The following is a 27,502-nucleotide window of genomic DNA, read 5'->3' on the forward strand; positions in this document are numbered from 1 at the left end:
ATCTGATCCCTCTTTTGGCCATCAGAGGAAGGCTGTGCGGTTTGCACCCATTTGGCCTCAATGATTGCGGTGGGTGTCAGGAATTGTGCCCGGCTCCAGTCCAGAGGAACTGCTATAGTGTCATGGGTCCAGTCCACACTCCAGCCAAGAAAAAAGGTGTGGGTCTCCGTAGCTGGCGTGGCATGGATACGGAGAAGGCCGCTCCCATTCCCTGCTTGTTCCTAACAAAGGCCCTTGATGCACAGTGGCTGAGCAAAGGCTTGGCTCCGGCACAATCCACTCCTTGGCCCAAATCACAGCAAGCCAGTCTGCCCCACCTTGTCAAGGGCTGGCTGCTGCAGGCCAAATGCTCTCAGATGACCAGGGAGTGTTGTCCTTTAAGAAACGCCAGGAGTTCCTTGGGCAGAGGGCCGGGTGGGGTGAGGGCTGCACTGGCGGTCCAGCTGCAAAACATGGAATCCGCCCAGCCTGACATGGAGTGCAGCTCCGAGAGGATGGCCTCTGTCCAGTGCCCAGGAATCCCTCAGGCGGCTTGCCAGCCAGCCAGCCCTCCACTCAGCACATGGCTCTTTGATTGGCAGGTTGCCCCTTTGGGATCCAGGGGATTTGGGACATCTCACTAAGGATGTGGGGTGAACAAAGAAGTCGCCTGACAGTCCTTCAATGGGAATGGGGAGCAGCAGGGGAGAGAGGTGGTTGGACGGGCTGGGCTAGGCTGGGCTGGGGGGAGCCCCGCATCACAGTCCGAGCCTGTGGGAAAGGATGAGAGCTCCGGGGACCCCACGGCTTGCAGCAATGGGACGTCCAGCCAGAGCCAGAGGCTGGCCCCAGAGTTTCGAGTGCAGGGAGCCCCACTGCCGCTCTTCTGATGAGCGACGTGCTTAGACGGGGCGGCTAACCTTGTCCTCCCCTCCCTAATTCCGGGGGAGGGGCTGCGCTTCCTACTGGGAGGAATGCACTCTGCACATGCCCCGTGGACTCTTCGCCTTCGGCATCCCGAGGCTGAGTCGGAGGGGAGCGCTGGAGGCGCCGAGGAGGCCGAAGGGGCGGCGGGGCGGGCGTTTGGCAGCGGAGCTTCGCGCCGTCGGGGGCGCCCTTGACGTGGGCTGGGCAGCGCGCTCCCCGCTGGAGGGCGGGCTGAAGCGAGCGAGCGAGCGAGCGCGGGCGGCTCTGTCGAGGGCAGCGGGCGGGCGGGCTGGCGGACAGGACCGGCTGGGCGGCCGTGGCTCGGCCGTCGAGGCGCCTCCATGCGGCGCGAGCCCTGCGCGACGGCGCCGCGGAGCAGCAGCGGGACATGCCTGCGCGCCTCCTCGGGCTGGGGCGCCGCCACCGCCGCGACTCTCGCCGTCCGCCCGCCCGCCTCCGCCGCCTCCGCCTCCCCCTCCCCCGCCGGCGGGGGACGCCGCGCGGCCGAGGGATGCGAGCGCAGCGGCTCCTGCTCCGGCTGCTGCTCGGCGCCTTGCTCAGGTGAGTGAGCGCGGGGCGCCGCGGGCGGGCGAGCAGGCGACCTCCGGGGCAGCCCAGCCCGCGCCTCCCGCTGGGAAACCGCGCTCTTCGCGGTTCCTCGGAGGGAAGGGGCGCTCTGCACGTGCTCAGAGGCACGCGGACGTTTCCCGTGAGCTGGCGCGTCCCCGGGGCCAAAGCTGAGCGCGGAGGGGGGTGGGGAAAAAAAGGTTCCTCGGCTCGAAGCGAGGTCCCCCCGCGCCGCCGCCGTTTCACCTGCGCCCCCAGCCTTCTTTCCGCAACTGCCCGCCCTCCGCGCCTCCCCAGTTCCATCCGCCGAACCGGCCTGGAGGTCTTAAGACCCCGAAGGAAATCCAGCCCAGCGACCCCCTCCTCAGCCCAGCTAGCGGCTCCTCCGCCGCCGCCTTGCTCTCGCACCACCCCGCCCACCGCCGCCTTGGTTTGCCTGGACCTGCTCCTTGAATCCGGCAGGCACCTCCAGCCTTCGTTCTGCTTGTGGTACAATGGGGGGCTGCCCAGGGAGGCCTCCTGTTCCTTCCAGAGAGGGAATTTCAGCAGCTGCAGCTTTTCCCTTCCAGCGGCGGGAGCGGGGGGGGGGGGAAGAGAGAGAAAGTCTTCAAGGCAAACCTCTGGGTTGCCGAGGAGCTAAAAGGGCATGGGGGGTGGGGGTGGATTCTTGCCTGGAGGTGGAGGAGGCGATGCCTATGCTTTGCACTTTGCTCTCCAGCCGCCTTCTGCTAGACTCAGCAGGCAGCTCTGCCTCAGCCCCTGGCAAAGGGAAAGAAACCACCTCTTCGCCTTGGCTAAACCCGTTCTAGTTCTCCTGTGAGCCCCAGCGGGCATCTCCCTCAGTGGCAAGCAAGCCACTATCCAGAGCAAGCAGCAAGATCAGAGGTGGGTCCCTGGAGGCAAAGGGCACCGATCCCCAGGCAGGGGCAACTTTGTCGTTCCAACCCTGAAGCTCCTTGTCAAAGTTGGTTTAGCATTATTGTGGGTGTCTGGGATTGAATGGAGGGCATGCAGATTGGTGGGCGGCCATCGCCAGAGCTGGAATGAGGGGCATTTTGCCCACAGCAGGGCGCTTGGGGGTTGCAGGACAAGCATAGCTTCCCGTCTCTTTTGCCAGCTGCAGGCACCAGGCCTTGCCCCAGAATGGACGCTGGCTGTGGGGAGAATGGGACTGGAGGCATGGATTTCTAAAGCATCACATGCTCCCAAATGTCTTGAGTGCCACCAGAGCTGCAGAGGCCCAATAAATATTTCAGGTACCCTCATGTCAGCCTCACATTTCGAGGTGTCCAGGCAGGCACTGGGGAGCACATTCCGATGGTGCAGTTCGGGGAGCCCTTGTGAGCTTGCATTTGCCCTGGTGCATGATGAGCTCTCCAGCCGTCTCTGGCACAGGGGTGAGCGGCACATGGAATTTGCTAGAAGGGAAATTTGCCAGAAAGCCTGCAGAGCTGCTGCTGCCAGTCAGTGAAAGTAATGCTGGGCTAGATAGACCCAGGGTCTGCTGCTTCCTGTGTGAGGGGTTGGTGAGAGTGCAGAAGCCGCTCAGGCAGCAGTCCTCTTGGTGAAATGCCCAAGAGATGATCAAAGCCATTCCCAAGAACCCCAAGCTGTGAAACAGTGCTTGAATTACTGGAAGTAAGTATCCCCTCAACTCTGAGAGAAGCAAAGCTCCCTCGGCTACTGGTCTCAGAAGAGCGTGACTGCAGCAGTTTGAATTACCTGCTTCTTTGGGCCTTGTCCAAGATGGGGACCCCCATTATTTATTGATTGATTGCATTTTTTATGCCGCCCAATAGACAAAGCTCTGTTATCCTTTCCCACATGACTTTTGATGCCTCTGGATAGCTTCCAAACAGCCACGTCCAGCTGTCTCAGAACTTGAAGTGAATTCCATAGCATACGACATCTGAATGTGCCACAGAAACAGGAACCATGGCTGATCATGTGTAGCTACAGATGGGGCTGGTGTATTTCTGGAGGCATCCTCAGTTTGGGCCCATTTGGGGTACCAGAGGATTTCCTATTCTCACCACCACCACCGCCACTTACCTACATTCATGGTTAGGTCCCACCTTCTTCTGAAGCGTCAAGAACTTCTCCAACAAGGGGCAAAGCAATGGCTAGGAAATGAACATGTGTCCAACGACATTCAATGTCTTTGGATGAATTGCTTGAAGGACCGGTTTTAACAGTAGAGCAAGCGGATGTACAAAGCCATAATGACATCCAGTGAATTGGAGGGCAGGTTTTGCTTGAATGAGTCTTGGGAATTAGGGAGGAAGTTTCTCCCAGGTCAGAAAAACAGACTCTGGGATGAGGCCAGGGAACAGGTGAGTCACCTACCCTTGTTGTCATAGGAACAGCTTGGCTTGCAAAAGGTAGGCATCCTCTCTCAAACTCTTTGCGCTGCAAGCATCACCGTTTCTTTGGTGCAGTTGCTTTTTGCCTGCGGCACACACTCCGGTGGTCCAGATTAGTTTGAGGAATGCTGGTGGATGAGCAGATGGGTGGACACCCCGTTATCCCTGCCCATGCCATCCCAGCTGGGTTCCAACAGAATGATCTTCTGTCTCATTCCAAATAGGCTTGCAGGAAGTACTGCTTACATTGCCCAGGACTCTAAGCTCTAGCCTTGGTTTCTCCTGCGTGGGGCCCACCCAGCATAATGGTGTTCCCCAAGGTGAGCCCCTTTTATTTCCAGCAACATGGTTGGATCCCACTGTTCCCCCCTGCCACCCTGAGATGGGAAGGAGCTGGGGGAGAGTTCAGTGCTGGCATGCAGAGCATGTTAAGAAAACTCCCCTCCCCCCCTCCCCCAGGGCTGTTTACAATGAAAGACAGGCGATGCACTGTGGAGACATGGAGGGAACCGCTGATGTGCTGAGGCAGAGCAAGATGTAGTGAGGGGATGACGGGGAGCAGATCCGTGTTGGGGGGAGGGAGTGTCTTTCCTTTGGCATGAGAGTTGGGAGGATAGGATATCAGGTCCCAGCAACGAGGAAGAGAGAAAATTGGCACTCACTCAGCCAATGGATTTTGATTTCCACTGAAGTCTGGGAAGGAATTTTTCTGCCTGGAAGTGTTTTGCCATCTCCCATATAGCTTGGCTCATTTGCTTGAGCTCTTTATTTATTTATTTATTTATTTATTTATTTATTACATTTTTATACCGCCCAATAGCCGAAGCTCTCTGGGTGGTTCACAAAAATCAAAACCATAATAAAACAACCAACATGTTAAAAGCACAAGTACAAAATACAGTATAAAAAGCACAACCAGGATAAAACCATGCAGCAAAATTGATATAAGATTAAAATACAGAGTTAGAACAGTAAAATTTAAATTAAGTTAAAATTAAGTCTTCAGTGAGCTTTACCCAACCATTCTTTGCATTGAGTTGGGCCAAGCTGAATGGTGCCCGCGCACACCCACACACCCACACCCACACACACACCCTGCTGCTTGCCATCTCCCGGGATGTAGAACTGTGTCAGACTCTCTCTGAGGCTGCTCATGCAGCAGGAGGATCATATAGGAGAGCCTTCCCTCCCTCCCAACATAGTGCCTTCCAGATGTTTTGGACTGCAACTCCCAGGATTCCTGAACATTGGCTGTACAAGCTGGGGCTGATGGGAGCTGAAGTCCAAAACATCTGGAAGGCACCAGGTTGAGGGAGGCTGATGCAGCGCTTGAATATTAGGGAATTGCATTTATTAAACCCCTAACTAAAGGGCTGAGCTGGGCAGCCTAGAAAGGCCTGCCCCCTCCCTCCTTTCAGGTGACCATAAACCTTTTCAGGTGGCACCTGCCCGGTAGAGGGTTCTAACTTGAGGTTTCTGTATGCTGTTTCCACCTTTTGTGTCATGCTAGAAGCGAAGCCCTGGTGCATCTCATTCTGATATTTTGCACTTTGCATTTCTATATTCAGATGCTATTTATAAATCTCTGTTTAATGCAAACACATAAGGATGCATTGCACATGTTGCTGCTTTTCAAGGATGAAGACTAAATTGGCCTGTAAATTCAACCAGATCTTTCAATCCCACAAAGGTGGGGGGAACCTTCCACTCCTTGCTACAGATCATACCCTCTGAGGTGGGAGGGGGGGCAGTTGTTCCTCTCTGCTCCCCCAAGGCAAGAGGAGCATTGGAGAAATTAGGGTCTGAACGTCATATAAGTGCAGCTCACCTCTTGCAGAGCTCGCTTTGCTCAACTTGCAAAGGAGCTGCTCTGCTCGAAAACATTATTTGGGCTCTCAGGATTTGCAAAATGTATTTTGCATCTCTTAACAAGGTTAGAGAGTGATAGCCTGGCAATGTGATTTTTTCTCTAGCAAGGGTACTTTATTATAACAGATACGATTTTCATTGGGGAGAGCCACGCTAAGTCTTTTTGCAACTGTTGAGAAAGAGTCATTCGCAACAGAATTATGGGGATTGCATGATAAAAGTGGGGGGAGGTTGGCCTTAAGAGCCAGGGTGATGTAATGGTTAGAGTGTCGGACTGGGATCCAGGAGATCCAGGTTCTAGTCCCCACTCAGCCATGAAGTTCACTGGGTGAGTTTGGGCCAGTCATTGACTCAACCTAACGTACCTCACAGGGTTGAGGAAAGATCCAAAAGAACAACTTGAGTGTGTGTGTGTGTGGCGGGGGAAGAGAATTCATTTATGCTCTTTTGTCTCAGGGAGATGGGGAGGGGACGCGCGCACCCCTGTCCCTTTCAAGTGTTGCTAGAAAGAAGCATTAGCATGCAGGCCACACCTGAGACCTCGTCAGGGGCCAGCATAAGAGACCCTGGGCACTGATGAGACCACAAACAGAATCCTGCAGTGTCCTCTTGCCTGGGTATAGGAGGAGGGCAGAGCGAAGCACGTTCCCTGGAGTTGTGTAGCAAGTACAAACTCCCTTGGGGCACAGAAAGGTCTGCTCCTGCCATGTTAGCCTTTCAAGGCCTTGAGGAACTGGACTGGAGGAGGAGAAAGGGACGGAGGGAGGGAGAGAGGGAGGGAGGAGAAGGAGGAGGACAGCTCCCTGCAGCTCTATGGCCAGGGTGGAAGAAAGCTGCTGCAGCTTACACCAACTTTCTGTGGCGTTGTGTTATTTAATCCGCCTATTGATTGGTTCTTTGGTTGAAACAGTTTTAACTGGACAAGCTGACAGCCCAAAGTCCAGGCAGGGCTCTGGGGAAGCATCACCTGGGGGCCGCCCATCTCTTGGCTCTGGGTGGTTGGAGAAAGCCCTTCCAGGTGAGAGACAAGCTGGGCCCAAATGAGGAGCAGAACCTCACAGCACCTCTGGCCGCCCCTGCAGGGAGCTCCCACCTCCAGTCCTACGCCCTTTCCCACTTGCATTCCGCACGCACGTACATCCACCCCACTCCAAATGGCCGCAATCCGGCAGCCTTTCTGGCTCCCCCACCTCAAGAGCGCCCCGTCCCTAAGGCTGCTGCTGTTCTTCTGCCAGAGATGCCTGCACAGCACCCCTCCTGCTTGAGCATGGAGACTCTGTGTTGCAGAGAGAGAAGAAATGAGGCCTCATGCTGGAGAGGAAGAGGGGGACATTTCAGTCTGGAAATGTCTCTCCTTCAGTTGGAGGGAGATTGAGGGGGGACAGACAATTGCAGGATCCCTTTTACCTGAGACTGGAGCATGACTGTGAGGAGTGGCTTACAGCTAAAGAGCCTGAGCCCTGGGCAGAGGGCAGAGGACTGATCACTATTAAAAAATGCCCTGTCATTTAATGTTTCTGGGGACCTGTTCTTTTCCTCCTCAAGTGTCTGGAGTGTCACTCATCCCATGTCTACAGCCTTAACCCCACATTATTGGGAAAGGGAAGGTAAAAGAAGGAAGGTGAGATCTTTAAAGTGTTGCTAAAGGGGTCCAGGGCATGAAAGGAACCTTGAGAGCGTGTACCTGGGGAATTTCCTCCTGTTGACCTGTGCTGTCTTTCCCCACCCCTTCCCCAGACTGGTGTCAGGAAAAGGAGAAGGCAAATCAGCCCCACGCAGTGGCGCCCCATCAATGTCACCCTCAGATTTCCTGGACAAGCTTATGGGACGGACATCAGGTTACGATGCCCGCATCAGACCCAATTTCAAAGGTAAACAAAGGGCTTTCTTGCAGCTTTTGTGCTCCTTTCCATCTCCCCTCCCCGCTCTCCGAGCAGGACTGCTAAAGGTCACTCAAAAGAGGACATTCTGATGCTAGCAAGGAGGCTACTGGGCCATTGGTCTCTCCTCCAGTTCCCCCAAGAGATGTTGGAGGACAGGAGAGTTGTTCTGGGTGTGGAGCTGGTGGGGGAAGGACTGGATGGCTCAAGAAACAGCTGGGTGTTGCCAAAGACCCGAGAAAACTATTGCAGAGCTCACAGCATGGAGGTAGAGCATATGCTTTGCATGCAGAAGGAGCAGAGTTCAGTTCTGGTCATCTGCCATTGGAGAAGGATCGTAATTGGTAGCCAGCTGGGAAGTGCCAGTAGCTGTAACTCAGGAGTAGAACACTTGCTTTTGGCATGCAAAAGGCCCCATGTTCCACCCCTGGCAGCATCTCCAGGTAGGGCTGGAAAAACTCCAGCCCGAAACCCCAGATCCATTGCTGCCAGTCAGGATTGACAATACTGAGCCAGATGGACCAAGGGGGGTCTGACTCCAGTTAAGTCCACCTCCCTGATTCTTTTTTATTTACCTTTTTTATTATTCATTTATTCCATTTTTTAATAACACCCAATAGCTGAAACTCTCTGGGCAGTTCACAACCTAAATTCTTCCTAGGTTCCTAAATGTCCTTCTTCACCTGGGACCTTGGATGCCTCTGCTGGTTGGGAGAGCGTTGCACAATGGGCCAGTGGTCTGGCTCTGTTGCAGACCAGATGGATCAAAGATCTGACTGGGTCGAAGGCAGCTCCGTCTTGTCCCCAAGGCTTGCCCACTCACATGTGCTTTTTCGTTGGCTTACAGGCCCGCCCATCAACGTGACATGCAACATCTTCATCAACAGTTTTGGTTCAGTCACAGAAACAACCATGGTGAGGCCTGGCTATTTCCTCCCCACTCCTGCACTGTTGCATCCCCAGCATAGTGTTGAGTTATGGCTTTATAAGCTGTTTAGTTATTGCACAGACTGGGCTTCTGGCACATAACCTTTTGTGTTTAAGTCTCTGTCTGGGCCCTTACAGAGACTAGCAGAGATTACAGCAGTTCTCAGCCAAGTCAGCAAAGACGTGAATTAAGACAGAGATTTGTATAGGTTAAAATAAACCTTTTTACTGGCAAATAAATATATAATTTAGTTATGGCAGTACAGATACAAATACTTACAAACGGTCAGTCAATACAGCTCACATGAGGGACATGGAAGTTATGGAAGTTATGGAAGTTATACTTGCACATGAAAATACATTTACTTTTATAGGCAACCTGTACAATGATGCAACTCCTTGCAACCCTTAATTGAAGACAATCAGTTAGACAATTATTCAATTATGACACTCAATGTCCAGGTGTAGAGTTGACCTTTAAGTTTCTGCTGAGTCTTCTGTTCCTCCAGATCCTCAGCAATGAACAAATCAATGGAAAACATAACCAGGATCCATTCCAGGATCCAACACATAGGTGTGCGCAAGAGGTGTGCTGGGTGTGCCCAGGCACACCCTAATGTCTCAAACAATAAGGGGCCGAATTGAGGGGGCCACTGAGTAGGGATCCAGGCGCAGTGGGAATGGCCCTCTGGCTGCCTTCCAGCTGCACCACCACCACACCAAAGGACCGCTGCCTCCAAGAGAGCATCATTGCTCCCGACAGCAGGAATGAAAAGGCCGGTGTCACCACAAAGCCCCACCAGTGCTGGTGCTTCAGCAGCGTCTCCTCATTCCCCTCCCTCAGCTACAACAGCCTCCCACAGTCAGACAAGCCGAACACAGAATAGGGCATCAGTGTCTACAGTGTTTACTAAATAAATGGGGGCGGGGAATAATGTCCTTTATGAGTATTCAATCAATGTTCATCTTTTTTTTAAAAAAAGCCCTGGGTGCACACCCTAATAAAATGTGCCACTGGCCCATCTAGCTGTGATCCTCAGCTCCTTGGTGTGCCAGTCTAGAAGGGTCGGCTGGCCTTGGCAAAGTGGATGAATCCCAAGGGCTCACCCCCATCCCTGGCTGCCCATGCCTTGCAGGCTGGTGGGGAAGAAAAATGTGTGGTGTGAAGTGAGAGAGCTAAAAAGGTGATGATGAATGGGGAGGACGATAGAGATGTGGTTGGCTGGGAACTGGCCTTGTGACCAGTCTAAGAGGCCATCCAGTTCCACTCCTTTTCACTGTCCACAAACCACTTCCCAGCTTCACACAACCCAGCCTTTCCCCTTCCTGGGCCATTTTCCCACCGCTCCCACGTTGGCCAGGCTACCCAAGTCACTGAGACAGCTGTGCCCAGGCGGGTCTGTTGCCTGCACATGTGACCTCTGCCCTTTGTTCTGTAGGATTACCGTGTCAACGTCTTCTTGCGCCAGCAGTGGAACGACCCACGCCTGAGTTATCGGGAGTACCCTGATGACTCTCTGGACCTTGACCCCTCCATGCTGGACTCCATCTGGAAGCCAGATTTGTTCTTTGCCAATGAGAAGGGAGCCAACTTCCACGAGGTCACCACCGACAACAAACTTCTGCGCATCTTCAAGAATGGGAATGTCCTCTACAGCATCCGGTAGGGCCCAGAATGTGGCTTGGACTTGAAACACATCTTGTCCAACATCTCCATCATTAGTGCTGCCACTTGGAAACACAGTGGGGAATCACACGGGCGCCCTACAACCTTGACCCCTCTTCTTTCTCTTCTCAACAGGCTGACACTCATCCTCTCCTGCCCCATGGATCTCAAGAACTTCCCTATGGACATCCAGACGTGCACAATGCAACTTGAGAGCTGTGAGTGCTACTGCTAAACGTCCTTATTTATTTCTTTATTACACTTCTATACCACCCAATAGCTGAAGATCTCTGGGCAGTTCACAGCAGTGGAAACCATAAAATACAGTATGATCAAACATAATATAAAGCTTTAATACTACAGTATAAAACCAAAACAGCAGCAGTGTCAAGGTTAAAAAAAATACAAGCACAGATTTAAAACCAACAGAAACTGAAAGACTAAAATGCCTGAAAAAAATAAGGACATCTTCACCTGGATGCAGAAAAGACCACCCTGTAGGTACCAAGCAAGTCTCTCTGGCGAGGGCATTCCACATCTAGGGCCCACCACTGAAAAGTCCCTCTCTTCAGTAGCCATGTGCCTCACTTCACTTGGCAACGGGCACTGAGAAAAGGGCCTATGAAGATGATCTTAAGGTCCAGGCAAGTATATATTGGAGGAGATGATTCCTCAGGTAACACCAACAGAGCGCCAGGTGCTGTACAGAAAATGTGCAGCTTCTGTGTTTTCAGTCTACTTTTGACAGGCGAAGCCCGGAGGAGGGCTGGAAGTGGGGATTGGGTGGAGACAGCAAGTGGGCAGTGGGAGCAAGTGGGCAGTGGGAGTCCAGGGCAGTTAAACCATGGAGAAGGGCTGGAAGTCCTAGCAGAGAGAAAGAGATGGAGTTGAGTGGCAGGGCAGATGGGAATGTGATTCTGGCTCAGTTCTGAATATCTTTGGCAGTGGGAGGAGGACTGGAAGAGGAGGAGGAGGAGGAGGATAAGGGTTGATGGGATAGGAAGGAGCAGAGGATGCTGCCTTAGAATGAGTCAGACCACTGGCCCATCTACCCCAATATTGTCAACACTGACTGGCAGCCATGGCTCTCCAGGATTTGAGGCAGGGGACTTCCCTATCCCTACATAGAGATGATGTCGGAGATTGAACCTGGGACCTTCTGCAGGCAAAACAGGGTCTCCACCGCTGAGCTGCAACCCCTCCCCAACACCACAAGGGATCAGTTGAGGAAGAGAGCCTGGGATAGAAGGTGGTGTCTGTGTGGCAGAGGAGGGGAGAGTGAACAAGGCCTAGTGAGCTGTGGGTCTGTGCCTGGCCGCTCCCTCCATTACACGCTGCTCTCTTCTCCTTACAGTTGGCTACACCATGAATGATCTGATCTTTGAGTGGGTAAAGGGCCAGGAAGCCGTGCAAGTGGCCGATGGCTTGACACTTCCTCAGTTTATCCTGCGGGACGAGAAGGACCTGGGCTACTGCACCAAGTCTTACAATACAGGTAAGCAGCCCCCATCCATGGGATGTGGCCGCTCCATGGTCTCAGCACAGAGGAGGACTCACCGGCAAGGCTGCCTGCCTAGGGACATGGCATGACCAAGAGTTGGGTTGGAGGTGACCTCCTGCCTCCTGCCTTTGCCTTTCAGTTGGGGTCTAGAAGCAGAGACAAAAGCCCCCTAGTCCCAATCCAAGGATGCTGCCCTGCAAGCATCACCGGACGGGAACCTCAGGCCCATCGCTGCCTCTGCTGTGCCTCATTCTCTCTCTCTCTCTCTTGCCTTCCAGGGAAGTTCACCTGCATCGAGGTCAAGTTCCACCTGGAAAGGCAGATGGGCTACTACTTAATCCAGATGTACATCCCTAGTCTGTTGATCGTTATCCTCTCCTGGGTTTCCTTTTGGATTAACATGGACGCTGCGCCCGCCCGGGTGGGGCTTGGTATTACCACGGTGCTAACCATGACCACCCAGAGTGCAGGCTCTCGGGCCTCCCTGCCCAAGGTCAGTGCCATGGGGCAGGGGGAAGAGGAACATTGGGAGGCAGGCAGGAGGAGCAACTTCTGGGCTCATTTGTGCCTCGTTCCACGTGTTTGGCTCCAAAGGTGGGAGTAGGGATGTACAGATTGTGCAAAATCCATTCCATCTATTTTGCAGATTGTCAGTCAGGTGCCTTTCGTTCTGTCATCTGCCCATTTATGGAACTGGATTGTTTTCTTCACTTTCCAAATTTGCACAAATCCCCCCGAAGTGTGCAAATCCCCCCGAAGTGTGCAAATCCCCCAAAATGTACGTTTCCACACTTTAGCCTATGGGAGAAATGTGCATTTTTGGATATATATAGTGTATTTTTCTATGATGAAATTTACACAAAATTCCCAAAGATTAGGAAAATGGTCTGCAAGTCTACAAACTCTGTCCAACAGGAGGAAAGCTGGTCTGCTGTGAAATTCATAAAAGTCATAGAATCATAGAATCATAGAATAGCAGAGTTGGAAGGGGCCTGTAAGGCCATTGAGTCCAACCCCCCGCTCAATGCAGGAATCCACCCTAAAGCATCCCTGACAGATGGTTGTCCAGCTGCCTGCCTCTAGTGTGGGAGAGCCCATCACCTCCCTAGGTTCCATTGTCGTACTGCTCTAACAGTCAAGAGGTTTTTCCTGATGTCCAGCTGGACATCCATATTCATGTTGTTCCACTAAGGATTTCTCTGACATCCCTAGGTGAGAGGGTACCCTGCCTTAATGGAGACTCCTCTGCCGTTCTTCACATGGTCAGTGGTGACCCTTCAGCTCACATTAGAACCCTGAGCAGGATTACCTCCAGTTTCAGAGGCTCTGCCCCCATCAATACCATTTGCAGGATGGTGCTGTGGCATTCCTGTTCTGCTTGTGGACTTCCCATGGGGGCATTTGGCTGACCACTGGGAACAGAAGCTTAAGCTAGAGAGGCCTTTGTTCTGATCCAGCTTCAGCGCTCCTCTGATGCTCTTAAGTTCTTATGAGTCCAGTGCTTGCATTTTCAGCATACATCTGGGATCCTTGTGATAGTATAGAGAAGGTTCATTAGCGTGACAGGAAGTGCTGAAAGGTTTAGAAGCAAAGTTGCAAGTCAGAGGAAGGCCACATGGCACCCAGGTGACTTTCAGCTCTTATTGTTTCTGTGTTCAAATATAGTTTGGGTACTGCTGAAAAGCATATTCATAGAGAACTTTTGGAACAGGTAACCTCCAACTTCATTCAAATTAGACACAGTTTGGAATGATCAAGCTAAGGGTGCAATCCTATGCATGTATAGACAGGGGTGGGTGGGGAGTCCTACAACTCTCAGCGTTCCCCAGACAGTTGTGATGGAGGAATCAAGCAAGCAAGAACTAGTGTCTCAGCCAAACCTATTTTGCCATTTATTGGTCATTCTTAATATTTCAGAAGCCTGGTGTGAAATGTCAGAAAAACCTGACCCCTATTGGTAAAGCTCAAAAATGCCCACATGCCTAATTTCCAAGTAATTTATAGAATCATAGAATAGCAGAGTTGGAAGGGGCCTACAAGGCCATTGAGATCAACCCCCTGCTCAATGCAGGAATCCACCCTAAAGCATCCCTGACAGATGGTTGTCCAGCTGCCTCTTGAATGCCTCTAGTGTGGGAGAGCCCACAACCTCCCTAGGTCACTGATTCCATTGTCATACTGCTCTAACAGTCAGGAAGTTTTTCCTGATGTCCTGCCAGAATCTGGCTTCCTTTAACTTGAGCCCATTATTCTGTGTCCTGCACTCTGGGAGGATCGAGAAGAAATCCTGGCCCTCCTCTGTGTGACAACCTTTCCATCATTGGAAATTCTTGAAATTTTCTAGTAGATATGAAGAGTGATTGCACTGCCAGAATAGTTCTGGACGTGGTGACAGTGGTCAGTTATCAGCAATGAAGGAAACGATAAAGAAATGTGATCATCAGCCAAATGCACTTACTTGGTAGTTGACATTTTCTGGTCAATATCACCATTCCATGCGACTCAACTGCTGCCCACCAGTAAATATAAATGTTTGCCAACATTCTCACATGTACCATAATACACATATATTATAACTTATTTATTATACGTTTTAACAATTAGTTTTTTAAAATATCCGAGTCATAACAATTTAATTTCAGAAAGCTGATCACAATACAGTTGATTGAAATCAACTAACCCTATAAGAATTAACAAAGTGAAGGGATGCAAGAGGAGTTCTAATTCCCCCTAGTTCAAACATTCAACTATATATGGCAGACTTTAGATATTGATTCAAATAATGGACTCCAGTACTTGAACTTAAAACGTACATCTGAAAAGCACAACTAGGCAAGATGACAGGAAATAGAAACCAAATGCACAGTTACAAGATGAGGAATACTTGGCTCAGCAATAGTACAAACGAGAAGGATCTTGGAACTGTTGTAGATCACAAGCTGAATATCAGCCAACAGTGCGATATGGCTGCAAGAAAGGCAAATGCTATTTTGGGCAGCATTAATAGAAATATAGCTTCCAAATCACATCAGGTACTGGTTCCTCTCTATTCGGCCCTGGTTAGGCCTCATCTAGAGTATTGCGTCCAGTTCTGGGCTCCACAATTCAAGAAGGACGCAGACAAGCTGGAGCATGTTCAGAAGAGGGCAACCAGGATGATCAGGGGTCTGGAAACCAAGTCCTATCAAGAGAGACTGAAAGAACTGGGCATGTTTAGCCTGGAGAAGAGAAGATTGAGAGGAGACATAATAGCACTCTTCAAATACTTAAAAGATTGTCACATAGAGGAGGGCCAGGATCTCTTCTCGATCCTCCCAGAGTGCAGGACATGGAATAACAGGCTCAAGTTACAGGAAGCCAGATTCTGGCTGGACATCAGGAAAAACTTCCTGACTGTTAGAGCAGTGCGACGTTGGAATCAGTTCCCTAGGGAGGTTGTGGGCTCTCCCACACTAGAGGCATTCAAGAGGCAGCTGGACAACCATCTGTCAGGGATGCTTTAGGGTGGATTCCTGCATTGAGCAGGGGGTTGGACTTGATGGCCTTGGAGGCCGCTTCCAACTCTGCTATTCTATGGTTCTATGACAGGGCTGGATTCTCTGGCATTCTTTAAAAAGCATGACTGTAGCTGTGGTGGTGGTGGTGTGGGATGCTGACTGGGACTGCCACACAAACCTTTTCCCTGTGCCATACGCCCATACCCAAGCTGCTATTTGCCCCCATGTGGCAAAGGATATTACAGAGCTGGAAAAAGTGCAGAAAAGAGCAACTAAAATGATCAAGGGGGTGGAGCATCTCCCTTAGGAGGGAAGGTTACATCAGCTGGGATTGTTTAGCTTGGAGAAGAGGCGGCTGGGGGGAGACATGACAGAGGTGTACAAAATGATGCATGGTGTGGAGAATATAGATAGGAAGACATTTTTCTCCCTCTCTCAAAATACTAGAACCCAGGGTCATCCCATGAAACTGGTTAGTGGGAGATTCAGGACAAATAAAAGGAGGTCCTTCTTCACACAGCACATAGTTAAATTATGGAACTCACTACCACAGGATGTAGTGATGGCTACCAGTCTGGATGGCTTTAAAAGGGGGTTGGATAAATTCCTGGAGGCAAAGGCTATCAAAGGCTACTAGCCCTGATGGTTGTGTGCTATCTCCAGTATTTGAGGCAGTAAGCCTGTGTGCCCCAGTTGCTGGGGAACATGGATGGGAGGGTGCTGTTGCACCATGTCCTGCTTGTTCATCCCTGGCCAATGACTGGTTGGCCACTGTGTGAACAGAGTGCTGGACTAGATGGACCCTTGGTCTGATCCAGCAGGGCTCTTCTTATGTTCTTATGCTCTTAACCCATATGATACCTCTGTCTTTTGCTGTCTTTCAAATACTTAAAAGATTGTCACATAGAGGAGGGCCAGGATCTCTTCTCGATCCTCCCAGAGTGCAGGACATGGAATAACAGGCTCAAGTTACAGGAAGCCAGATTCTGGCTGGACATCAGGAAAAACTTCCTGACTGTTAGAGCAGTGCGACGTTGGAATCAGTTCCCTAGGGAGGTTGTGGGCTCTCCCACACTAGAGGCATTCAAGAGGCAGCTGGACAACCATCTGTCAGGGATGCTTTAGGGTGGATTCCTGCATTGAGCAGGGGGTTGGACTTGATGGCCTTGGAGGCCGCTTCCAACTCTGCTATTCTATGGTTCTATGACAGGGCTGGATTCTCTGGCATTCTTTAAAAAGCATGACTGTAGCTGTGGTGGTGGTGGTGTGGGATGCTGACTGGGACTGCCACACAAACCTTTTCCCTGTGCCATACGCCCATACCCAAGCTGCTATTTGCCCCCATGTGGCAAAGGATATTACAGAGCTGGAAAAAGTGCAGAAAAGAGCAACTAAAATGATCAAGGGGGTGGAGCATCTCCCTTAGGAGGGAAGGTTACATCAGCTGGGATTGTTTAGCTTGGAGAAGAGGCGGCTGGGGGGAGACATGACAGAGGTGTACAAAATGATGCATGGTGTGGAGAATATAGATAGGAAGACATTTTTCTCCCTCTCTCAAAATACTAGAACCCAGGGTCATCCCATGAAACTGGTTAGTGGGAGATTCAGGACAAATAAAAGGAGGTCCTTCTTCACACAGCACATAGTTAAATTATGGAACTCACTACCACAGGATGTAGTGATGGCTACCAGTCTGGATGGCTTTAAAAGGGGGTTGGATAAATTCCTGGAGGCAAAGGCTATCAAAGGCTACTAGCCCTGATGGTTGTGTGCTATCTCCAGTATTTGAGGCAGTAAGCCTGTGTGCCCCAGTTGCTGGGGAACATGGATGGGAGGGTGCTGTTGCACCATGTCCTGCTTGTTCATCCCTGGCCAATGACTGGTTGGCCACTGTGTGAACAGAGTGCTGGACTAGATGGACCCTTGGTCTGATCCAGCAGGGCTCTTCTTATGTTCTTATGCTCTTAACCCATATGATACCTCTGTCTTTTGCCCTGCTGGGCAGATAGCAGCAGCAGTGTGTGTGTGTTTTTGACTAGTAAACAGGTTGGGGGAAAGTGTTCAAATCCCTAGCACTGCAGGCCCTGATGGACTCTGCCACAACCCTACCCCTATTCCTGAGGCTGCATTTGCCAGTAACACCACCCCCTCCCCGCACATGGATTTCCCAGCATTACAGCTACATGGGCTCTGAAGTGAGCATCTGCAGATGCTGAACTTCCAAAGGGGAGTTCCATCATTTGCCTCCCAGCGCTAGGGAAGATCCTTCTTCACCTGTCCTGCCCCGTTCTTGCCAGCAGCACTGGCAGCCATCTGCTCAGAGGGGCTATTTATAGAGTCAAAGAAAAACGCTGCTGCTTTAAATACACCTTCTGCAGATGGTGTTGTGGGTTGATTGAGCAGGAACCAAATGCAGCAGAAGTGGGGCAGGGGGCCTAAAGGCAGGCCCTCACGATGCACCCCTGAAGGCTGCCTTGCCTTATGGAACTTGGATCGCCACAGCTGGCCTCAGCCACCACAGATGAGGAGGCAGCCAGAGCATGGAGACTGGTGCTTCATGTCCTATGGCCAGAACTCTCTTGCTGGAGCTGTTTCCTACTAGATCCTACACTAGGGCGACCCTATGAAAAGGAGGACAGGGCTCCTGTATCTTTAACAGTTGTATTGAAAAGGGAATTTCAGCAGGTGTCATTTGTATATATGGGGAACCTGGTGAAATGCCCTCTTCATTGCAACAGTTGAAGCTGCAGGAGTCCTGCCCTCTTTTAAATGTGGTCACTCTAGTATAGCTCCTGCACTTTAACTGTGGTGATGAAGAGGAAATTTCCCCAGGTTCCCATATATACAAATGACACCTGCTGAAATTCCCTTTTCTATGCAACTGTTAAAGATACAGGAGCCCTGTCCTCCTTTTCATATGGTCACCCTATGCCACATGGCCTACTAGATCCTACACTAGGGTGACCATATGAAAAGGAGGACAGGGCTCCTGTATCTAACAGTTGTATTGAAAAGGGAATTTCTGCAGGTGTCATTTGTATATATGGGGAACCTGGTGAAATTTCCTCTTCATTGCAACAGTTAAAGCTACAGGTACCCTGCCCTCTTTTAAAATGGTCACTCTAGTATAGCTCCTGCAGCTTTAACTGCTGTAATAAAGAGGGAATTTCACCAAGTTCTCCATATATACAAATGACACCTGCTGTAATTCCCTTTTCTACGCAACTGTTAAAGATACAGGAGCCCTGTCCTCTTTTTCATATGGTCACCCTATCCCGCACCCCCTGCTCCCTGATTGCACAGGCCTGTCCTACTATCTCTCTCAAAATGGCCCTAGCTGGGAGACCCTGCTCTGCTTTTCATAGAAGGGACATAGCGCCCGGAGCCAATGCGCCCCCTTTCCCTTTAAGCCAAAAGAAGGGCGTTTGTGCCCCACTCACCCTGCGTGCAGCAGCGTCCACACACATGGGGAAAGAAATCCAGGATGGTGCCAGTGAAACATCAGCGCGGGTGCCATGTCAATCAAGTTCTGGGGAGTGTATTGATTGGCTCACTGCCACTCCCTTAAGCACTTAGGGAATAATGCAAAACAACAACAACTTTGAGTTGGCTTGTAGGAATCTGCCCTAAGAGGGAAATGTTTGGGCTTGGGAATTGCTGAGAGGGGTGGATGGGGCCTTGACCTGAGGAAGGCACGGCAAGAAGCAATGGTGAAGCTGGGGAGGGGAAGTCCCCCCCCCCGGGCTGACATCCATGGCTTTTGAATGGCACCTTCCTTCCTTCCTTCTCCCCCACACCCCTCAGGTCTCCTACGTCAAGGCCATTGACATTTGGATGGCCGTCTGCCTGCTCTTCGTCTTTGCTGCCTTGCTGGAGTACGCCGCCGTCAACTTCGTATCGCGCCAGCACAAGGAGTTCATGCGCTTGCGCCGAAGGCAGCGGCGGCAACGGATGGTGAGTGCATAGATGAATTCCCACCTCCACCTCCTCCTCCTCCTCCTCCTCTTCCTCTGGGCTTCTGATGGGAAGGGGATGATGCCCTGGCCATGATCCCAGCTGTTCTCCTCTGCATAGACGGAATGGCCATAACTTAGGGTGACCCTATGAAAAGGAGGACAGGGCTCCTGTATCTTTAACAGTTGTATTGAAAAGGGAATTTCAGCAGGTGTCACTTGTATATATGGGGAACCTGGTGAAATTTCCTCTTCATTGCAACAGTTAAAGCTACAGGTACCCTGCCCTCTTTTAAAATGGTCACTCTAGTATAGCTCCTGCAGCTTTAACTGCTGTAATAAAGAGGGAATTTCACCAAGTTCTCCATATATACAAATGACACCTGCTGAAATTCCCTTTTCGATGCAACTGTTAAGATACAGGAGCCCTGTCCTCCTTTTCATACAGTCACCCTACCATAACTGGCTTGAAATGGGTCTGTGGGGCAGTTTAAAGGTGTCCCTCCTATGGCAGTAGTTGACCCTCCCCCTTGCCTTGAATTACCTCCATGCAAGGATTCAGGGCTGGTTGATACAACCTCTTTCTAATGCAAAGAACTTGCCCACATTGGGTTTGCTTGCCTAGCACTCTGTCTTGCCCATTGCCCAGGACGTGGGGAACAGTGACCTCTTTGCAGGCTGGAGTTCAGACAAGGAAGATCAACTCTAATTGCATATTTCAAAAATAATGGGGCCCCTACAAAGGTTTGAAAAATGCCTTCCGTCTTTTGTGACGCCATTCTGTTTCCCTAAAGGTTAAAATCTGTCACCAGTCTCTGTAGCAAAGGTAAACTCGTATATCTGAATCAATCTCTCTTTCCGAGTCCGTCAGATGAGTTTCCCAGCTTGGCCCTCGGTTGTGAGGACTTGTGGGGATGCACCAGCAATCCCAAACCCATCTAGGCAGCTCAGTCAGCCAGGAGCAGAGGGTCACACAGCCCTTGAGGGGGCTCAGCTGGAGGGTCAAGATGGAAGGGCTATGTTCAGCTCTCCTCTGTCTTGAAGCTCCCCAAGCTGGGAAGAGCCTCAGTGCCAGACTTCATGTGCACTGCATCTGCTGTCCTGCCCCCAGCAAAGAGAGAGACCCAGTGTGAAAGACTGAGAAGGTGGACATCCTTCCCAATGGCAGGTGTGGCTAAGCCCTCTTGAGCGGTGAAGAGGTGCTGACCAGCCAGCTCTTCCACATGAGGGGTGTCAGGAGGGGATGATTGGTGAGCCACATCTAGGGAGAGATTTTGGCTGCCCTCTGGCTCCAGGGTGTAATTTCACTTAGATGCTATTCTCCGCGTCACTGTCTCTAGTGGTCCACCAGGATTGCTGGGCTGCCCTCTAGTGAGCAATGCAGGAACTGGAGCTAAAAGCATAAAAGGCACAGAGTTAAACTATGGAATTCACTTCCACAAAATGTAAGGACCAATCTGGATAGCTTTAAAGGAGAATTAGATAAATTCATGGAGGACAAGAAGGCTATCAGTGGCTATGAGTCCTGATGGCTCTATGAACATCAGTTGCTGGGTAGCATGGGATAGGGGGAGTGTATGACACTCATGTCCTACTCATGGGCTTCCTACAGGCAGCTGGTTGGCCACAGTATGAAAAGAATGCTAGACTAGACAGACCTTGGTCTGAACCAGTTTCAGGGCTCTTCTTGTGTTTTATCAGATCCTGGGGCATTCCAAACTATTGGCACAAAGTCTGCTGGTTTTGCACACACACCAGGGAGAGGGCAGGAGAGATGAGGTGAGGTGAGAGGGATGCAGGTGAAGGTCACTGGGCAGAGAGGGAAAAGATCCTGTTCTAGAAAGTCTCATAGACAGGCAGCTTCCCTCACCCCCTTTCTACAACTGGCAGTTTCTGTCCATCCTCTGTCCAGTCCAGGGAGTTGATCTTGAGCTCTTCAGCAAAACAATGTTCCAGGCACTGATAAGGAGGCGCTGCTGCTCTGGGGATAGCCAGAGGAGTAACTGAGGCTCAGCCCAGCAAATGGGTGGTCATGAAAAAGAATAGCTCTCAGTATTTGTGGAATGGCCTTCTCTTACAACAGCAAGGACAGCGCCCCCACCGGTATCTGGAATGGGGTGGGGTTTTCCTGGGCATGATTATGGAGCTGTGGTCATGGCTCTGCAGGGTGTCAGGGAGATTGTGGTATTTCCTTCCTCCGCCCCCACCCCCACCCCTGCATCTACTTCTCATAACTGTGGGAACCCTCCTGCCCCCTTTCCCCTGGGCCCCACACAGCTGCTCCTTCCTCTCCTCCCCCTGCCCCATGCCCTCCCACTGTAAACACCACCTCTGCAGAGTCTATGTTTTCAGAACCAAATTCCATGGCCAGAAAGCAAACTGTGCAATCGCTTTAAGTTTTGCACGTTTATTTATTTCGCTTTGTGCCATTTGTTTCTTGGGGTTGTGAGGAAGGGCCGGGCATTGCTCAGGGCACCGAACTATCTCACTTGGCCCCATTCTCCTCCTCCTACCCCACTCCTTGGCCTTTTATGATGTCACCAAGCATTGAGGAAAGTAAACACTTCCAGTTCTACATATGCAGCCTTAAGGGCTAGCAGCTTGGAAGGCCAAGATTGTCAGGCCGTTGAGCTCTATGCCTGGTGCCAAGGAACGGAGGCCGTTGGCTCCAGTGTCAGTGTTTCAGCCAGAACCAGTCAGATCTCTAAAGGGGCTCTCCAAGGTGGCTGAACTCTGGAGCGGATTCAGAACCCTGCCGACATCGGAGCCACCAGCCTCCACTGGTGCCAAGACATCCGTGCATGCCCTGACGATGGTGAAATCCCAGCAGAAACCCCACAGCCTTGCCCTTTCACCTTCTCCCTCATCCTCCCTGCTGTGCCAGCATCTGTACCCTGTTGCTGAACAGCTGATTCACACATGATACAGGAGCATCAGGGGCACAGCGGGATGTGTGAAGCAGCCACCGCAGTCAACACGCCACTTACCTGACATCACCAGGATCCCTTCCTTGAGGCGGGTTGTGGGGTGGGTCATTGAGCTGCCGAGCCCCCCACCGGGGGGGGCTACACATACACCTCTATTTGTTCCCCCCAGGCCTGGGGGGGGGCCTCTTTGGGCCCCCAGTGGCTCAGCACTGCCTGGGCAGGCCTCTTGTTGAGTGATAGAACCCCCCAGGGTGTTCTGTGCATGTGCGAAGAGTACGGCCAAGCCTCGAGGGTCACCCACTGTCCTGTTTCTGTTTGATTTGCACTCACTGCTGGATTTAAAAGGGTCTGACCAGCCGGACGCCCAGCCTGGAGTCCCTGCAGCAGCTGGAGGACCTGCCCAGCAGCGAGTCCGAGTCCACGTACGAGACCCTCTCTCAATTCGGCAGCACCGACTCCAGGGTAAAAAGAAAACCCACCTCTTCCTCACTCCCCTTCCCTGTGGATCCGTCCATTCCCACCCTGCCCCTCCACTCATCATGTGAACCCCCCCTGACCCAAACCTCACACTCCCCCGTCCTGCACACCTCCTTCCCCTGTTGCCTGCGAGAGAGCCACCACGCAGGGTAGTCCACGGACACACAGGCCCCTGTGGCTGGGCAGGGTCTTGATGGTGATGGCCTCATCACCCTCAAAAGCCAAACGAGGGGGAGAGAGAGGGGAGGGGAAACTTGGTTTTATTGAAATAGAGCTAATAAGCAGGGGGGAATCTGCACGTCGTACTGAGATCGCTTCTAAGCGACCCCAGTGCGGCGTGAAAACGATCATGCAACTTGCCTTTGGAAGAGCCGACGAAGAGATGTCCTTCCCGCTGCTGCCGCCACCCAACTCCCTCCTCGCCGGCTGGGATGGAGAGCTCAGGGGAAGAAGGCGGGGTGGAGAGCTTCTTCCGCTCTCCACCCCGCCTTCTTCAGCCGAGCTCTCCTCGCCGGTTGGCGAGGAGGTCTGTGGGTGGCGGCGGCGGCGGCGGTAAAGACATCTCTTCGTCGGCTCTTCCAAAGGCAAGTTACACGATCGCCACACTGGGGTCACTTAGAAGCGATCTCGGTACGACGTGCGGATTCCCTCCAGGAGGCAAAACAGCAGCTTGCATGGGCCCACGCACTGGTTGGTGTAGGGATGTGCAGGTGTTTCAAAGGTCAGGGACGGAGCTCTTCGTCAGGGAAACTGGAAAGCAGCACAGGTGTGAGATTCTGAGCCCAGCACTGCCTTGGCCTCCTCAACACTCTTTTCTTTCAGGGTCTGACTCTGGATGAGTCCCACACCACCCCTTCACAGCCTTGTGGGCTTCCAGTTGGAGTGGACCCCTGCAAGGCTACCTGTGACCATGAGCCACACCCCTTCCCCTTACCTTCTCCTCCTGACACATTGGTCTTCCTGCCTTTCTTTGCCTGCTGCCCCAGGTTTCCACATAGGGCTGTGTGCAGAAAGGAGGATGTCATGCCTACATCCAGCACACACTCACACCCCGGGCCTTTGCATGGGGGAGACAATGCACCTGGGAGGGTAGGTCAAGCAGCAAACTGTCCCTCTCCCCACAGCAGAGATGCCAGTGCTGTCCATCATGCAGGTTTTGGCGTCTTTAATCTCTGGCCCATGTGCCTGCGCTCTGTTTGCTCTTGCTCCAGGAAGAGGAGGTTATCCGCGAGAGCCGCTTCTACTTCCGAGGCTACGGCTTGGGCCACTGTTTGCAGCACATGAAGGACGGGGGAGCCATAGAGAGCCCCCGAATCTACAGCCCGCCCCCTCCGGCCTCGCTCCTAAGAGAAGGAGAGATCCTCCGGAGGCGCTACCTGGACAGGGCCAAGCGGATCGACACCATCTCTCGGGCAGTCTTCCCCTTCACCTTCCTGGTGTTCAACATCTTCTACTGGGTGGTCTACAAAGTGCTTCGCTCAGAAGACGTCCACCAAGCCACACCCTGAGACTTCAGCAGGATTTGGAAACCTGGCCGAGCCGTCCTTGGCGGCCACGTTCTGCCTGACATCGGGGCGCTGCTTCCTCTCCCCACCCCCTGAGGCTGGCCCTTTGCATTCCTTGGATATGAACTTGTTCTTACCGGCTGGGAAACGTGGCAAGCTGTGCATGGCGCTAGCTAGGGTGCAAAACCGAGGCTTGCTCTCTCCACTAGCTCTCTCCAGAGCATGGCTCTGTGGAAGGATGTGTTTTCCGAGGGGCTTCGGTCTCTCTCCTGGGGACTTCAAGACACCTGGCCACGGGAGGAGCCAGCATTTCCGCTCCAGACCTGACACCCAAGCAAGGAGTTGGAGACTTGAGCGGGGCACACCCTGCAAAGCCAGACCCGGTTTTCTAACTCCCATAGCGTAGCGCGTTTTCTGCCCTTTCTCCCACAAATCCACCCACAAACCCACCAGTCCTACGTCATCAGCATGGGGGTGGGGGGAAAGAGGGTGAAGTGCAGGTATAGTAAGGGTATTTTTTTTCATAGCCCAGCGTGGTGGTGCCGGGGGCACGAGGCTTTTCTCAAGCATTGGTAGCACAGATTGGTGTGGATGCTAAAAAGAAAAATCAACTCTGGTGCTTGATAAACGTATCAAAATCTATTTTATTCTTAAAATCCAAAAATGCTCTGCTCAACATTTCGGACGTATCATCCTTCATCAGGAGCTATAATAAAATATAGAGAAATAACAAAATATAAAATAAAAAAAAATATGAGAATAATGGAACGCCAAAAATTACAACTCCGTAACTGCAGGTGAGAAAACCAGTGAGACACAGGCTGTAGCTAGACCTAAGGTTTATCCCAGGATCATCCCGGGTTCGTCCCTGCCTGAGTGCTGGATGCCCTGTGTGGCGCTTAGATGAACAGGTTTGACCCCAGGACAATCCTGGGATAAACCTTAGGTCTAGCTATGGCCACAGTAGCTTCTGCTAGCACAGCAACTATTTCCAGATTAGAGAGAACATGTTTTGGTTTCGTATTTGTATTTGTCTATTTGTATTTTTATGTACATGTTACTGGGGTGTACAGTGATGCAATCACTGTAATAGTTTATATTCTACGTGAGGCATTGCCAGGGGAAAGTCAAATATCTATGGCAAGGTATCAGTAGGGGAAGATAGTGATTGCATATAATCAGAAATAAGCCATTAACAGGGAGGTGATGAGTTAAGTCAGAAAAGCTTAGATTTTCAAAGTGAAAAATTTGTGGACTAGGGTCAGCAAACTATATTATGTAATCCTGGGGAGGGATAAGGACAAAAGTGTCCCTAGAAAAACCTTTAGTCTCCATGACTTGTGGCAACTACAATTTCTGTAGATAGGAGTAGCTGAGGTTTCTACATGAAATGTTTCAGTAATGCATGGGTGTTGTTCCTGTTTTGTTATTTTCTAAAAGAACTGTATATTTTATTATAGCTCCTGACGAAGGACGATACGTCCGAAACGTTGAGCAGAGCATTTTTGGATTTTAAGAATAAAATAGTTTTTAATACATTTATCAAGCACCAGAGTTGATTTCTCTTTTTAGCATCCAGGCTTATTGGTGCGTTTTTCTCCCTACATCAGCATACCAGCACAGTTTGGTGCCCTAAGTGGCCACGCTTCCTGCCACCCTTCCCACTCCGTGACCTGAAGAGTAACGTGGTGGTGGCAGCAAACAGAAGTAGTGGAGAATAGAAAACAGAAAAAGAGCCCTGCTGGATCAAACCAAGGGTCCATCTAGCCCAGCACTCTCTAACCATTGGGTGTCAAGTGTTTCTCGTCTAGAACCAAACCAGACAACAGAGAGTAAGGAAGAACTCACAAATAATACGTGTGTTTGTGTGTGTGTGTGTGTTGATGGGTGATGAACTGTCACTACCATTCATGAAGAGAAAGAAATGTCGCTCAACTCAGTTCTATTGCCATGAATCATTTCAGGCCAGGCATTTAAAAAGTCATCTCTCACACACATACACACTCACTCACCCTCTTATTCTTGCACATTTGTGATGAGATCCACTTTGAGGCTCTCTAGTGAAGGGGCCTGGCTTTTATTGATCAGAATGCAATACAGGATTTGCCCGCTGGCTTTAGAGAAGAGTTTGGAGCTGGGGGCAGCTGCATCAAGAAAGAAGGCTTTTCCATCCTGGAGATTGGGGGGTGGGGTGGGGGGTGGCGGTCATCTCTGGCACATTTGAGCTTCATTTTAATGCAAGCACAGAGCTTTTTGCATGATGGTTTTCTACATTGCATAACTAAGCCAGAAATACCTTGGGGCCAAGGGTTCCATTGAAGCAAGGTTCTAGAAAAGCACAAATTTCATTTCCCATGCTGAAAGGCCTGTGCACCTCCACTCCCTCAAGGTGCATAGCTTGTGCATGGGCGGATCCCATTTCAAGAGTCCCTTGTGGTGCTGGTGCACATTCTGCACTGCTAGATGGCTTTGCAACTAGGGCCAGTTAAGCACTCCAGAGCTCTGTTTTTCTGCAGAACCTAGAAACAAGGAACACTTAATACATCACTGTTTTCACATTAAAATCTGGCAATGCCCATTTCTGTGGTCACTACTCAGAAGTAACACCCATTCAGCAAAGGTTCTCGTTCTCCCAGCAACACTACTTTAAATTGCCCCCCCCTTTTTTTTTTAAAGGATTGCAGTTGCAAAATTGCACTAAAGAAAAAATAAACTGAAAAAGAGAACAATTGCTCCGGCTGCAAAGAGGAAAGCAGTAATTAAAGCCTTCCTCCACCTCCTATCCGTGCAAGAATTGACGAATTATGGGCAGCCTCAACTGAACAGGAAGAAACTAATTAGCCACTTTAAAAGAAAGTGTCTAGAAGGAAACGTCTCGTTAAAGTCAGTTGGTAGCTCTAAGAAACCTCAATAGCATAGTCTGGCACTGAAATTGCGTTCTTTATGAGAGAAATTGCCAGAAATCAGGTCTGAAAAAGATGATGCAGAAAACACTGGAATATCATGGTTTGGCAACCACACTGTCTGGATTCTCCATAAAAACTGGGTGGAGAAAGGATGCAATTCTGGAGTGAACTGCTGATAAGGAAATAACCCCCATGCAGAAGTCCCAAAGCAGAAAGCGTTGGGGTTCTGCAAAACGCAACTCAGGTGTTGGTAGGACCTAAAAGCCTGGACTGGCCATCTGGTATGAGCAGTGGCAAAAACAAGCCATCTATAAACCCTCTGTCTGGGTGACCACCCGCAACCCGTGCCAAATCGATCCCTCTTCAGCCTGCCTACATGGTCTGTGCAGGGTGTTACCACCCTTTCCCCCTGACCGGAGGCAGGAATTGTGCCTCTGCCATGAGCCAGGGGCAGACGGGGTATGTGGCAACACCGTCCGTGCCTCTTCCTTGCTGCTTTGCTTCCCCGTTCCGCCTCTCAGCATCCTGGTTTGGGCTGATACCTTCTACCTGCCGGTG

At 51.2% G+C, this 27,502-nt stretch overlaps 1 protein-coding gene across 1 annotated transcript; it reads left to right on the forward strand.

Annotated features, from left to right (window-relative positions):
- The first annotated feature begins 1,400 nt into the window (after window positions 1-1,400).
- LOC134409299 (glycine receptor subunit alpha-4-like) lies at window positions 1,401-24,438 on the forward strand. The gene is made up of 10 exons (XM_063141985.1): window positions 1,401-1,467; window positions 7,443-7,576; window positions 8,433-8,500; window positions 9,952-10,175; window positions 10,314-10,396; window positions 11,533-11,673; window positions 11,958-12,172; window positions 18,981-19,130; window positions 22,402-22,518; window positions 23,745-24,438. Exons 1-10 carry the CDS (start codon window positions 1,418-1,420, stop codon window positions 24,039-24,041), a joined length of 1,479 nt encoding a protein of 492 aa, XP_062998055.1. The 5' UTR covers window positions 1,401-1,417; the 3' UTR covers window positions 24,042-24,438.
- Window positions 24,439-27,502: the final 3,064 nt, after the last annotated feature.

The sequence above is a fragment of the Elgaria multicarinata genome, chromosome 15 (assembly GCF_023053635.1).
Source record: "Elgaria multicarinata webbii isolate HBS135686 ecotype San Diego chromosome 15, rElgMul1.1.pri, whole genome shotgun sequence".
Lineage (NCBI taxonomy): Eukaryota > Metazoa > Chordata > Lepidosauria > Squamata > Anguidae > Elgaria > Elgaria multicarinata.

Bases quoted from the DNA above. Each gene is read 5' to 3' on its own strand.
- LOC134409299 (XM_063141985.1), top strand. From the start codon at position 1,418: ATGCGAGCGCAGCGGCTCCTGCTCCGGCTGCTGCTCGGCGCCTTGCTC. The intron at 12,173-18,980 runs GTCAGTGCCATG...CACACCCCTCAG, and splicing joins CTCGGGCCTCCCTGCCCAAG to GTCTCCTACGTCAAGGCCAT. The intron at 19,131-22,401 runs GTGAGTGCATAG...TGGATTTAAAAG, and splicing joins GGCAGCGGCGGCAACGGATG to GGTCTGACCAGCCGGACGCC.